General features: G+C 41.5%; 1 protein-coding gene across 2 annotated transcripts in view; it reads left to right on the top strand.

The window, feature by feature from the left end:
- Tdrd5 (tudor domain containing 5) overlaps positions 1 to 14,532 on the top strand; it is a 55,980-nt gene that overhangs the window by 28,545 nt on the left and 12,903 nt on the right. For both annotated transcript variants that reach the window (XM_075988316.1, XM_075988315.1), the window contains exons 11-14: positions 170 to 236; positions 8,232 to 8,432; positions 8,904 to 9,017; positions 13,699 to 13,839. In XM_075988316.1, coding sequence (XP_075844431.1) covers positions 170 to 236; positions 8,232 to 8,432; positions 8,904 to 9,017; positions 13,699 to 13,839 — 523 coding nt within the window. The remainder of the gene's footprint in view (positions 1 to 169; positions 237 to 8,231; positions 8,433 to 8,903; positions 9,018 to 13,698; positions 13,840 to 14,532) is intronic.

Genomic DNA, 14,532 nt, shown 5'->3' with positions numbered 1-14,532 from the left:
GATTTGTTTCAAAAATAACTTCTAAGGTATGAGGCATTAATTTAAAGTGTTGTGAGTTAATTGGAATGATATGAATAACAAGACAAGTGGATCAGAGACTCATTAAAAACTTTGTACATACATGATTACATGATACATACATGATAGTCGTACGTTTAACTTTCTGCAGATGCTGCTACACGAAGCTGCCTGCTCAGGCAATCCCTTGCTCTTTGGCTTGGGTGAGACCTGCAGAGGTACGTTCACTTGTTTCTCATTGATCAGCAAGGATCTAAGTTCTTACTTTGTACCAGTAACAATTCTGAGTTCTCAGGACACAAAATAGCATGTGAAGTGATTGTGTGTTGTATGAGCGATAGACGTGTGGGCAGCAGCTTTGCCATGTTGTACCTGTCATTTGCTGTGGTGGAAGAGAACAAACGGAAGTGAGCCCATTTTGTTCCAACTAGTCAAAGGGTGAAAAGAGGAGACGTTGCAGGCAGAGGGAGAGTAGTGCAAGCGTTATCCCCAACTCTGGAACTCTTGCCGGGTGCCTGAGTTATTTGTGCACAAAGAGCAGTCGTTAACTACCAGATGCTGTGCACTGTGCACTGTGCACTTTGATCTGACCTGCAGCACAGGTTTCTTTACACCAGCGCCCCACAAGTGAGCACTGTGCTGTGCTGTGGTGCCGTCACACAACAGTGTTTACTGAGCAGTAGGAATTTTTGATCTGCTACAAAAAGAAGCTTTTCTGTAGGTAACTGTTTTAGGGTCTCTTCCTGTGCTGGTCACTGTGGTCCATCAACATCACAGCTGGGTAGAGTTATTGACTGCCTTCCTCCATTGGCAGCTCACATAGCACCTTGAGGTGTAGATGAAAGTGTCCTCAGCCAGGGAGGAGACTTTTGGGTCAGATCCAGCTGTAACCTTCTGAGTCCTGACCAAGATGTGTGGTTTCTTCAGCTTCAGAAGCAGTCAAGGGCAACAGCAAAGTCTATATTTCTTGGAATCTCTTGGACTCTCTGACCAGCAACTCAAAAGAGGTTTCTCATGCCTCATACTGGCGTTTTTATTAGGTAGTCTATGGCTCTTACAGAAGACAGTATCATCCCAAGTGGCATAAGTTCATTTAAACTATCTAGAGGTGTGTGTGTATGTGTATTATATATAGTTTCAGGTAAGTATAGAATGATTCCCTGTCATTATTTCAAACATCCTCAGTGTTACTTACCCCCTTCCCCCTCTTTTGTTCTGTCCCCCCTCCCCAATTTGGAATGTGTTCGTTTAAAATGTTGATTTTATTGGTGTGAATAGTTCATAATAGCCTCTTGGTGTTTTGTTTGCTGTTCTTCTGTGTAATGCGTCGCAGGCCCAGTTGTTTCCTGAGGGCCAGGGATATGCCACCATTCTTGATCCCTCTTGTCTTTTCTAGGTCAACATTTGTAGTGGTGTGAATGTTAAATTGTGAATGTTATTTATTGTATATTTTCTCATTCTGTTATCTTCTAAATGATAAGGTAGTGTCCACTGTGCTTAGTTTGTTTCAAAGAACCAACTGTAGTAATAAGGGCGGTGGGGCTGCGTCCCCAAACACCCCAGCCGCCTGCCCTGCCCGGCTAGCTTTGCCCGAAATAATTACACAGACACTGTATTCATTTAAACACTGCTTTGGCCCATTCCTATCTAGCCTCTTCTAGGCTAATTCTCACATATTAATTTAGCCCATTTCTAATCATCTGTGTAGCGCCCCTAGGTGCGCTTACCGGGAAGATTCTAGCCTAAGTCCATCCTGGGTCGGAGCTTCATAGCGTGCGTCTGCCTGGGAGCTGGGCAGCATGGCGTCTCTCTCTAGCGTCTGCTCTGGAGAGGAGAGCTGTGGAGTCTGAGCTCACTTCCTCTTCCTCCTGGCATTCTGTTCTGTTTACTCCACCCACCTAAGGGTGGGCCTATCCAATGGGCCTAGCAGTTTCTTTATTGCTTAGCCAATGAAATCAACAGATTGATATATGACACTCCCACATCAACCAACTTTTGCCTTTTTGATTCTCTGTTAAGAACATGTTTCTATTTTGTTTATTTTTGTCTTATCTTCATTGTTTTCTCAACTTTGAGTTATTCTTTTGGTATAGGACCTTAAGTTATCAATATCTAGCCTTTCTTTAGATAATTGCCGGGTGGTGGTGGCGCACGCCTTTAATCCCAGCACTTGGGAGGCAGAGGCAGGCGGATCTCTGTGAGTTCGAGACCAGCCTGGTCTACAAGACAGGCTCCAAAACCACATAGAAACCCTGCCTCTAAAAACCAAAAAATAAAATAAAATAAAATAAAAAATTGTAAGTTTTGAGGCATTGGTTTTATTGCTCATTAAAGTATTTTATAACTTATATTTTGCTTCTATGTTTGAGTCATGGATTATTTAGAGATTTGTTTATAAATACTGTTTATCTGATTACTTGTAACTAATTTCCAGTCTAAACAGCTGATCAGATATGATCATGTGGCAGTGCCAACCCTTTGGAAAATGAGTAGGTTTCTTTATGAGCCAGAGCAGGGTCAGATGCCCTTGAATGTGTAGACTGTAGCTGTGGAATAGTCCATAGTTGCGCTTTAGTCGCCTTGGTTGTATGATACTTTCAGTTTTCTTGTGCTTTTGAAAACTGTCATGGAAAGGAAGCCTGGCTTTAGCACTGATGCGCTTGCTTTGTTCTGTCATTTAGTCACTGCTAAGTCCACATTAGTGTGTTATATTCCTGGGAATCGAATATTATTATGAAATTAACCTCTTCTATGAACGCACTTTCACGTCAAGTCCTTTTTGTGCGATATTCCTGTAGCTCTGTGACTTTCCATTACTTAATATTTTTTTCTGATGTAGCCATTATTTTTCTTCTGAGCATTCTATTTTAGGTATGTTTTTCATGAATTACATATAGTTATGTTTTTTAAATCCAGGATAATGTGTTCACCTTTTTAGCTGGACATTTAATTAATTTAATAATATAATAAATATCAAATTTATTTATTTATTTTGTTTTTTCAAGACAGGGTTTCTCTGTAGCTTTGGAGCCTGTCCTAGAACTAGCTCTTGTAGACCAGGCTGGCCTCGAACTCACAGAGATCCACCTGCCTCTGCCTCCTGAGTGCTGGGATAAAAGGCATACGCCACCACCGCCTGGCTAATTATATTTATTATGACAATATCTAAGTTCAAACTTCATTATTGTGTTTACTTTATAGCTTGCCTGTTCTTTCTTTTTTAATTTAGCATTACCGATTTAGAAGATTAAAAAGTATTTTTACTTTATTACTTTAAAAAATCACTAACATTTAAAAATGTTTATAATCAATCCTATAAATGAACTTAAAGACAAAAATCACATGATCATCTCAATAGATAGAGACAAGGCCTTTGACACAATCCAACATGAGAACATGCAGAAAGTCCTGGAGTGGGAGTAGGGGACATGTCTCACATATGACCGTCCCTCAGGTGTTTCTACAGTGTGGATACCTCATTGTGGTGGAACTGAACACCATGGGAATAAATGATAATTCAAGTGGCTTTCTTTTTTCTTGTTTAGTCATATGTTGGACGTAGTTACGTGAAACTTGACCTTTATACTAGACATGTTAGTTTTACTTCCCATGTTGGATGGATCTTATAAGAAAAATGAAGTATCTGTGATAAAAGATAATGACTCTAAAGGGTATTATTAGAGGAAATTCAAAGTGGGAATAAATTGCCATAAATAAGAATTTAAAATTAACTTTCTAATGTACTATATGCTAATTATAATAAACTTTTAAGACAGGCATAAAGTGTGCTTCCTCTTGGAGTTCACTTTCCTGGCTGATGGAACAACCTTAGAGTTCTGTTACCATTGATAGTGTTAACTTTGTCATAGACACTATGAATTGTAATCTTTCTTTTTAAATTCCATGCTTATGGATGTTTTGCTTGAATGTATATATGCACAATAAATACATACAGTTCACACAGAGACCAGAAGGAGGCGACAGAATCCCCAGAACTGGAGTTCCAGATGGTTTTAACCTCCACGTGGGTGCTGGGAAATGAACCAGGGTCCTCTGCAGGAGTAGCAAATGCTGTCAACCACTGAGCCATCTCTCTAGCCCCTGGATTAGTATCTTAGTATAGATGAAGTAGTTTGTTCTTGTGATAGTACGTTTTGATAATAGTGTGAGCCTGTATTACTGTGCTAAAGTTATTGCTTAGAAAATTAATTTTCACTGCTATAAACTACTAGAACTTTTTAAAACAAAGCCAGAAATCAATTCATCTTTGTCCTCATTGGGCTAGCTTAGTTTGCCGCATAGTTCATGACTGACAGCTTCATCTGTGTGTGCCTATTTATGTCCGTGTGCCCTGGCAAGGCATTGAGCATTAATGTATTTATTGTATTAATCAAAATACATACAAACTCTTGAATTATTATATTTTTGAAATAAAAAATAATAAACAAGTAAATAAAAATGAGCATCTTTGGGATGGAGCCCCAATTCTGTGCCTGTGCCCCTTATCTTGTAGATCCTTGCTTCCTCTCCTTGATAAAGTCACACCATTTACATGCCCTCTTCCTTTCTCCCTTCCTCTCCTTTTCCTCTCCTCCTCTCTTTCTCTCTCCCTCTCCTTTCTTTCACTCCATGTGGGAACCATAGCAAGGAGGCTGTTTACTAGCCAGGAAATACCTTTTCAAAACTAAGTTTAGAATCTTAGCCTGTAGATTAATGACAAACTAATTTTCACATTTTTTTCCTGGTATTTTGTTAGCTCTCTCCAAACTGACTAAAATGTACATAGTGAAGAATTACATTTGGGAGCTGCTTAAGATACTCATTTCTCTGACATTACCTCAAATGACCTTTATATTTAATGGAACACAGCATAAAGAATATGACACTCCACCATTGTAGTATCTGTAAATATTTTTAACATGCCCTCATATATCAAGCTTTTATTAACAATTTTATGAATATAGTAACTTTATAAAATCTAACATTCATAGTATATGTTAAAGTATTTTGTGTAAGTGCCTTATAAACTGCTTTAAAAATACAAAAACTTTCAAGTAATTTATTTAATGTGTGTAACATGATAAATCGTATTGTTCCAACATGTTCTCTTACACAAAAATGCATTTTTGTGCTATATAGTTTAATGGAAATTAGCAGTGATAAAAGGGATACTCGGAATCCAGACTCTGTAAGTTGTCTGATGTATGATATGCAGTTACAATAAATAGTTTTATTGAAGGAATGCAAGAAAAATTAAACACTGAAATTAATTAACTCAAAGATGTTTGTCTTGTTAGAGTTTTTGTTTTCAGAAAAATTGTTTTTATTTAAAAAATAATTTAAAAATTGGTTAAAAGATTCTAACAGTGTCTGTTTGAATCTGTTACGTGTTTAACTCACCTAGTCCCAATCTGCCTGAGAACGACTTTCTTCCACTTGAGCTGCACTGCTTGGATTTTCTCTGCTGAGGGTCATGTAGTGGCAGATTTAGCAATGTCAACAGAACCCATCATTATTTTGTCCTGTTTTTGGTGCAGATTCTGGAGATGGAATGCGGGCCTCACACTTGCTAAGCACAGGCTGTACCGCCTGTCTCATCCCCACCTCCACCCGCTCTGCTCCAGGTTGGCGTCACTGAAGAGGCTGTCGCTAGCTTCTGTCTTCTTAGCTTTGGAGAAGTCCCTTGTCGGTCTGGTGGCTTTTCCTGTGGAAATCCTTAACCATTGTTTTGTCCTCTTTGTCTTTAGCTGTTTTAAAGATTTTCCATTTGCCCTTACTCCAGCTTCAGGGTAGGTTTGTATAGAGAGCGATACATTTACTCTTGTGTGTGAGTTTGTTATTTATGCTGCTTTGACTTAACGCTTTACAAGTCTATGGCTTAGTAGTTTTCATTAGACCCTGTGAATTTGAAGTTGTTCTTTGATTATTGCCTGTGACCCATATTCATAATTTTATTCTCTGTCTCTCTCTCTTTCTGGAACAAAAATTAAAAGTGTTAAAGGTAAGTCCTCAGACCTTTTAGCTGTCTTCTCTGTTTTTATGCCCATGTCTTTCCGCAGTAGACGTTTGTTTCTAAGTTATCTCTGCTGCACTATTTCCTCTTTCTTACCCCTGTCTCATCTACTCCTGAGTTAACCCACGACACACAGGCTGTCCTCTGACATCAGTGTATGGCAGGCATATACACAGACACACCGACACACACTCAAATGAAAATGTAAAAATGCTATCTAAAATAAAGCCTAAACAAACAATAAACTATATATGCAAACAAGTAGAAACCACACAAAAGAAGCTCCCAAAACCTTAAAACATTTTTATTCCTAAAATAAAACTAACCTTATGCTTAAAGCAGTATTAACAACAAAATTAGTTTGACACTTTTGTAGAGATCAACAAACCACAAAGACTGGTACAGGTAAGCCAGCAAGTTGTCTCCATGGGTAGAGGCACGTGCATGGACCTGACCACCCCAGGTGACTGGGGAACTGTCTTGCCCTCACCCCTGCTTCTACACACAAACATCTACATACAAACAGACACACACACAGACACACACTTTTTGAAAACTCGATACAATTGAACTGATTAGTAAAAATTAACAAAACCTAAAAAACCTTCGTGGGTTAACTCAGTAGCAGGGAATCAACCTCCGGGTCGTCAGGCTTGTGGGCAGTGGTTTCACCTGTGGCTCCATCGCAGACATTGTCGCTGTGTTTGTACTTTGCCTGTGTACCGCTGTTGTCTTGGAAATTGTGTGTGAGGAGGGTTGGGTGGTGCCTATCTCCAGAGAGGTTTATATTTGCATCCTCCAAGTGCCCAGAATGCCTGCTACTCTGTGCTGTGCTGACGGAAATGAACAACTTGAAGACTGCTAGACTACGCTGGGGGTGTGAAAATGGAGTCACAAAACCACGGGAAGCTTAGTATCTGCTTTGTTTCCCGTGCCAGGGAGTGTATCCCACAGACATTAGCTTAAGGAGGGAAGTTCTCTGGACCCTGGCTTTGATCCCTGTCCCTGTAGTTCAGGTTTGCTCAGATGAGCAGGTGCTCTGATGGCAGAAGTAGATCTCACTTTCCCTTCCATTTTGGCATGATAATTTGTTGCTATCTTATAAGATCTTTGGTCTTTTGTGATTACTAAAATAATATTTTACCCAGAATGTAAAATTTTTTTCCTCTGAGAGGGTTAGCCTAAGAATCTTTAACTGACTTTAAAAAAAAAAATGAGAGATGCTCAGTGGATAATTATTTAAATTTTTCCAAACCTTTTCACTATTTTCTTTTTAAATTAGCATGTGGTATATAAAATAAGGTTTTTAATTATGACATTCTAATGGACACATATAATGTATTTTGATCATATTTGCCCATTACTTTGTTTCTATTATGAGATTTTCTTGTATTTATATAATTTATTTATGTTCTTCTCCATGTTATCTTCTGTAGCTCTATAATTCCTTTTACTCCTATACCCACTCCTGAATTCCATACGCTAGAGAAACATGGAATGTTTGGTGAGGTTGTCCTAATTCACTTAGTATGATGACTTCTGCGTCCACCCATTTCCCTGCAAACTAAATAATTCAATCCCTCTTGATTCTGAATAAAACTATTGCGTGCGCACAGCATGTTGCTTTACCCCTTCACCTTCCTTCATCAGCAGGCCCTGCTGTAACGGCCCACGGTGCACACAAGTGTGCAGTGAACAGACACGGATTCTGGGTGTGCACCTAGGAGCAGTGAGGTTGGGTCATACAGAATTCTTCTTTTTACCTTCTGAGGAGTCTCTGTACTGGTTTCCATGGTGACTGGACTAGCAACACCCCCAGCAGCAGTTACAAGGGCCCCCTTTTTTCTGTGCCTTCTCCAGCATTTACTATGGTTTTCTGGTGGTAGCTGTGTTGACTGAGGTGAGGTGGAATCTCTGTGTGGTTTTGATTTGCATTTCCTTGATGGTTGGTCTTTTTATTTGTGATAAATAGTTCTGAAAATGAGAGTTCTTCACCAGATGATTTTTTTAGTTATGTTTATTTAACCATTTTTTCCTTTTAATTTCTCTCACCCTAAAATTATACCTATTTTATGTGTTCTAATTTTTTTAGGATTTTGTTTTTTTCACTTAAAACTCTAGTTCATTAGCAATTCATTTGTTTATGATTGCTGTAACTCATGTAAATCTACCACATAAATATATCTCCGTTGTATTTTAGGAACACTGGACATCCAGAGCTGTTTTGCACTTCCAGAAGCTGTGTGGTTTGAAGCCATTAGTAGGGGTGGTAGATGAATATATAGACGGAATCCTTCACATTTTTCTTTGTGATACATCCTCAAATGAAGACATCTACTTTCATCATGTCTTGAGGACAGAGGGCTATGCTATCGTGTGCCGAGAAAATGCCCCATCCAAGGTAGAGCACATACTGTTTAAATGCCACACTTTAGGACATAAAACAGTGTATTATGGGCAACTTAGTAATTTACTCTTCAGTCTTAGAGATGTCCTTTAGATTCCTGACTTCTTACTGCAGGGCACCCTCCTCGTTTTCAGGTGACTGTTGACAACAGGCTGTCACCATCAAGAAATAACTCATATTTTTCTAATTGTTCTTTAATCCCCCAGTGAAAACTATTTTTATTTAGAATAAACTATTTAATCCCCCCAGTCTGAAGTAGTTAATGTTTTCCCGGAGAAGAACAACATTCTCTTATATTGAAATTACCTGCAGTTCTGTCACGTAATTTCTTACCTGCTGCTTTTGTAACTAGAGGAGTGGCCTTGGAAGTTGTCACATATGTTAGAAAATGTGCTTCCGTGCCATGGCGCGTGCTGGCCTGTTCCCTGTGTGTAGCTTACTATACAACTAAATGCTTTGTCCTAGGGCTTCCGAGACTTAAACCCATTAGCACTCTACACTAACTCCAGCGGAGTGGCCGGTGACACGGTCCCAGCAGAGCTGGGGTGTCCTTCTCATGAAGACAGGGAGCAATCCAAGGTGAGTGCCCTGCCCAGCCGGCCACATAAAAACTTTTGCAAATGTGATTCTGAGGAACTATAGTCGTGCCCTCATTTTGTAGATGTATGTGATGATGCTTCCCAGACAGAAGACCTGGGAATCTTGCACAATGGTAGTGACTGACCTTGTCTCTTTCCCAGTTTAACAGTTTGCATTAGTTCTGTTTCCTCTTCAACAGTTCCTCTTACGCACCAAATTCTCTTGCTCCCTTTGTGTGGCTGTGGTTCTCCTACACTGATGCCAAAACTATTCTTATATATTTCTTATATATTGTTACATATGATATATTCTATATATTATATATATGAATAATTGGTTTTTTGAGACAGGGTTTCTCTGTATAACAGCTGTGTCTGCCCTGGAACTCACTCTGTAGACCAGGCTGGCCTTGAACTCAGAAATCTGCCCACCTCTGCCTCCTGAGTGCTGGGATTAAAGTCGAGCATCACCACTTTCCAGCTCTTAAAAATATTTTTATTGCATTTATTTATTGTGTGTATGTGTGTAGGCCCATCTGTGCCTCGATGCACATTGGAAATCAGAAGAAAACTTGTGGAAGTTGGTTCATTCTTTCTACCATGTGGTTCACAACCCAGGCTTAGTAACAAGTGCTTTTACCCCTGCGCATCTTGAAGACACCAGTACCTGTCTTACTGCTCCTGCACTACTCAGGGTATTCTGAGTCTTCTTATTTCATACTCTATAAAAACCACAGTGAAGACAACATTATAATATCTTTTCCATTAATATGTTACTCCAGCCCAAATAAGAATGGAAACAGTTCTTGAAGTAGCAGTGTATCACAGACACCATTGTAAGGACCCCGCAGGTGGCTTAATCACCAGAACAGTCTCAGTTGGTGCTGTGATCCATTGAGGGTGGAGTGGGCTGAAGCCCGTAGGAAGAATTTAATGCTTGAACAAAGTCACAGACATGTCCCCTGAATCTGACATTCTGTGACAGCAGATACTGGGCTAAGAATATTTGATATCTTTAAGGGTCTCACACCTTGCTCTCACAAGGTCTTTGTATGAAATTAAATAAAAAAAATCCTTTAATGGGTATATTTATGTATTTTAGAGATGGCAAAGTCTTTTAAGTATTGATTATTGAAAAGGTTCAAAGACAAGGCCACCTTGATGACTATGATTGTAGCTTGTCACGAAAAATACATAAGAACTATAATGCCACACTCAGGAGCCTGAACAAGGAGACCACAGTTTTGAGACTGCCTAGGCAACATAACAAGAATTTGTCTGAAACAAGCAACAAAAATGTCACTCTAGCTGGGCAGTGGTGGTGGCGCTTTGAGCCCAGCACTCGGGAGGCAGAGGCAGGCGGATCTCTGTGAGTTCGAGACCAGCCTGGTCTACAAGAGCTAGTTCCAGGACAGGAACCAAAGCTACAGAGAAACCCTGTCTCGAAAATCCAAGAAAAAAAAAGTGACTCTCCTGCTGCATTTCAAAAGAAGTAGAAAAAAAAATAGCTTTCTGGTTAATGTTAGGGTTGTCTGGCCTGGGGCTGGAGAGACGGCTCACTGGTTAAGACTACTGTGGTTCTTGCAGAGGACCTGGGTTTGGTTTCCAGCTCACACATGAGAGCTCAGAACTGCCTGTGACTTTAGGTCCAGAGAGCCAGTCCCCTGGATTTGGTTTCCAGCTCCCACAGGAGAGCTCAGAACTGCCTGTGACTTGAGGTCCAGAGAGCCAGTCCCCTGGATTTGGTTTCCAGCTCCCACAGGAGAGCTCAGAACTGCCTGTGACTTGAGGTCCAGAGAGCCAGTCCCCTGGGTTTGGTTTCCAGCTCACACATGAGAGCTCAGAACTGCCTGTGACTTGAGGTCCAGAGAGCCAGTCCCCTGGGTTTGGTTTCCAGCTCCCACAGGAGAGCTCAGAACTGCCTGTGACTTGAGGTCCAGAGAGCCAGTCCCCTGGGTTTGGTTTCCAGCTCACACATGAGAGCTCAGAACTGCCTGTGACTTGAGGTCCAGAGAGCCAGTCCCCTGGGTTTGGTTTCCAGCTCCCACAGGAGAGCTCAGAACTGCCTGTGACTTGAGGTCCAGAGAGCCAGTCCCCTGGGTTTGGTTTCCAGCTCCCACAGGAGAGCTCAGAACTGCCTGTGACTTGAGGTCCAGAGAGCCAGTCCCCTGGGTTTGGTTTCCAGCTCCCACAGGAGAGCTCAGAACTGCCTGTGACTTGAGGTCCAGAGAGCCAGTCCCCTGGATTTGGTTTCCAGCTCCCACAGGAGAGCTCAGAACTGCCTGTGACTTGAGGTCCAGAGAGCCAGTCCCCTGGGTTTGGTTTCCAGCTCCCACAGGAGAGCTCAGAACTGCCTGTGACTTGAGGTCCAGAGAGCCAGTCCCCTGGGTTTGGTTTCCAGCTCCCACAGGAGAGCTCAGAACTGCCTGTGACTTGAGGTCCAGAGAGCCAGTCCCTCTTCTGGCTCCGCAGTGAAAGGTGCGGCACCAATGTGGTGATGCACAGTCAAACATTCATACACATAAAATAAAAATCATTACATTTTTTAAAATGACACACTTACCTAATGAATGTTTTGCCTACATGTAAGTGGTGCATGCAGTGCCCATGGAGATCAAAAAGAGAACATTGGAGTCCCTGGAACTGGAGCCACCATGTAGATGTTGGGAACCAAACTTGGGTCCTCTGCAAGAATAGCAAGTGCTTCTAACCACTGATCCATCTCTCCAGCTCCTGGAAAATTGTTTTTAATTAATTTGCTTTGTTTGGCCTATAACAACCCTGAATATTTCTTAATTGTTATTACTGCATTGGAAGAATTATAGTTTGTTATTCTTGAATAATGAATTTAATTAATTGCTTAACATTTTTTAGAATATGTATCTGTTGGTATCTTCAAATAATTATAGTTTGGTTCTATAAATGAAACACCATCTTTTGTGCAAAAGAGAAAATGTAAACTCTGCTGATTTAGTTTGTTTTGATGCAGCAAAGCTTCTGTGGGCTACCTACTACACACCTACAGCACACCTACAGCACACCTACTGCACACTGCACACCCACTGCACACTGCACACCCACAGCACACCTACATACACACCCACTGCACACCTACATACACACCCACTGCACACCTACTGCACACCTACTGCACACCTACATACACCCCCACTGCACACCTGCATGCACACTGCACACCCACAGCACACCTACATCACACCTACATACACACCCACTGCACACCTGCATGCACACTGCACACCCACAGCACACCTACATCACACCTACATCACACCTACATACACCCCCACAGCACACCTACATACACCCCCACAGCACACCTACATACACCCCCACAGCACACCTACATACACACCCACTGCACACCTACTGCACACCTACATACACCCCCACAGCACACCTGCATGCACACTGCACACCCACAGCACACCTACATCACACCTACATACACACCCACTGCACACCTGCATGCACACTGCACACCCACAGCACACCTACATCACACCTACATACACACCCACTGCACACCTGCATGCACACTGCACACCTACATCACACCTACATACACACCCACTGCAACCTGCATGCACACTGCACACCCACATCACACCTACATACATACCCACTGCACACCTGCATGCACACTGCACACCCACATCACACCTACATACACACCCACTGCACACCTGCATGCACACTGCACACCCACATCACACCTACATACACACCCACTGCACACCTGCATGCACATTCACTGCAGACCCACTGCACACCCATGTAGCATGAATTCTAATTGGTCTTAATAATAAAAACCCGGAGTCAGATACAGGGATTAATGCTGAAATATCAGAGAATCAGAGCAACCAGCCACTAGAGAGTTCTTAACTCAGACCAAAGGGATGACCCTGTCTCTATGCTGCCTCAGGCTGCTGCTGTTTCTTCAAGACCTCAGACTGAATCCTCAGGCTGCATCTGAGTTACTGTCTCCTCCCGCCTTATATTCCTCTCTCTACCCAGCCATATCACTCCTGTCTCCACCTCTCTAGTGCTGGATCACCTTTGTGTGAGCTCTGTTTCTCTTTTAGACAGATCCTCAATCTCATTGTAGCCCAGGGTGGCCTTGAGCTTACAGAGATCCAGAGTGCTGGAATTAAAGGTGTATGCCAGCAATGCCTGGCTTGTATGGCTAGCTAGTGGCTAGCTATGCACTCTGATCACAAACAAAATATCACTACACATGCACACCCACTGTACACTCAGACTCTTGCTTATCCCTAGTGGTTTTAGGTGTCCCAACAGTTCATCTCCATCGCGTCTTCTGGGAATCCTCCTGTAATGTGTGACACATCTCTGTGGTGGCTGCACAGGAGGAGCGCATGGTGATTACATGATTGTGTGTCCTCACAGTTTTAGTTCTTTAGGTCTGGGACTTTGGGTTTTTTGTAATACAGCCTGTCACGTAGACACTTGACCACCTATGCCTTTCAGTGTAGTTTCCTGATAGTTGCCCAGGGCAATGGGTAAAATTAAAAAAAAAATAATAGAGGAACACTTATGTGCATCTATGAACTATTATGTAAAATTTCCACCAAAATTTATAGAAATGCAGACTTTTAGAAACAGCATTAATGAAAAAGTGATTTCTCTTTTATATCTATTAGCAAGATATTAATAATGAAAAGTCTCTAAGTCACCTTAAATCTGAGGATTCTAAACTCAGTTCATTGAAAACACGTAAGAGCTGTGAAGAAGACCCACAGTGGTCCATGCTGCAGCCCACGGATGCAAAGGAAGAAAATGAGGTAAGACAAGGGATGGCTTTTAAATTCACTAATTCATAAATGACGACAACTGGAAATGAGTCCGCCTGTGAGGACCACTCTGACACTGAATTACATGTGATCTCCTTAGTCACCAAGACCACAGTATGGGACATAACCCCGTCAGGGCAGAGGAAAGCTCGGGCTGGGCTGGGCGGTAGGTTACTGCCCACGATCTAGTCAAGCATGGCAGTGTTTGAAACCTTGAGAAGTAATATTAGGAAAGCTCTTCATGGAATATGTTTGCAGTTTTGGGAGAACACAGTTTTTAACCAAGTGTTTATATGCACATAGCCTGGAGTCCTTCATGACACCTACATTTTTCTATTTTTAAAGTATTAAAGTATTAATTTTAAAGTAATTAAAGTAATTTCTTTGAGCTGTTTTGAGATTTACCTTTAATTTTATTAAATAGTCATATTTATTTCCTGATTTTCCAGCTTTAAGTGTCTTTAGATTTCTTGATATGAAAATGGGGGTTGAGTCCTTTTTCATCCCTTCACCCCACCACGCATACACTTAGTTTTCATTCCCTTCCCCATCTGTCTTACTCCAGTATATCAAACTGGTGTTGACCTCCCAGTGTTTACGAATGGAAATGCTATTTCTGCTGAGCCAAAGAGTATGCTAGGACATGGCCTATTGTGTATTCTTTCTTCTCCCCTAACTCCTCCC

This window comes from Microtus pennsylvanicus, chromosome 10, assembly GCF_037038515.1.
Source record: "Microtus pennsylvanicus isolate mMicPen1 chromosome 10, mMicPen1.hap1, whole genome shotgun sequence".
Taxonomy (NCBI): domain Eukaryota; kingdom Metazoa; phylum Chordata; class Mammalia; order Rodentia; family Cricetidae; genus Microtus; species Microtus pennsylvanicus.
Note: the sequence above shows the minus strand (reverse complement) of the source record. Positions and strands in the feature narration are given on the sequence as shown.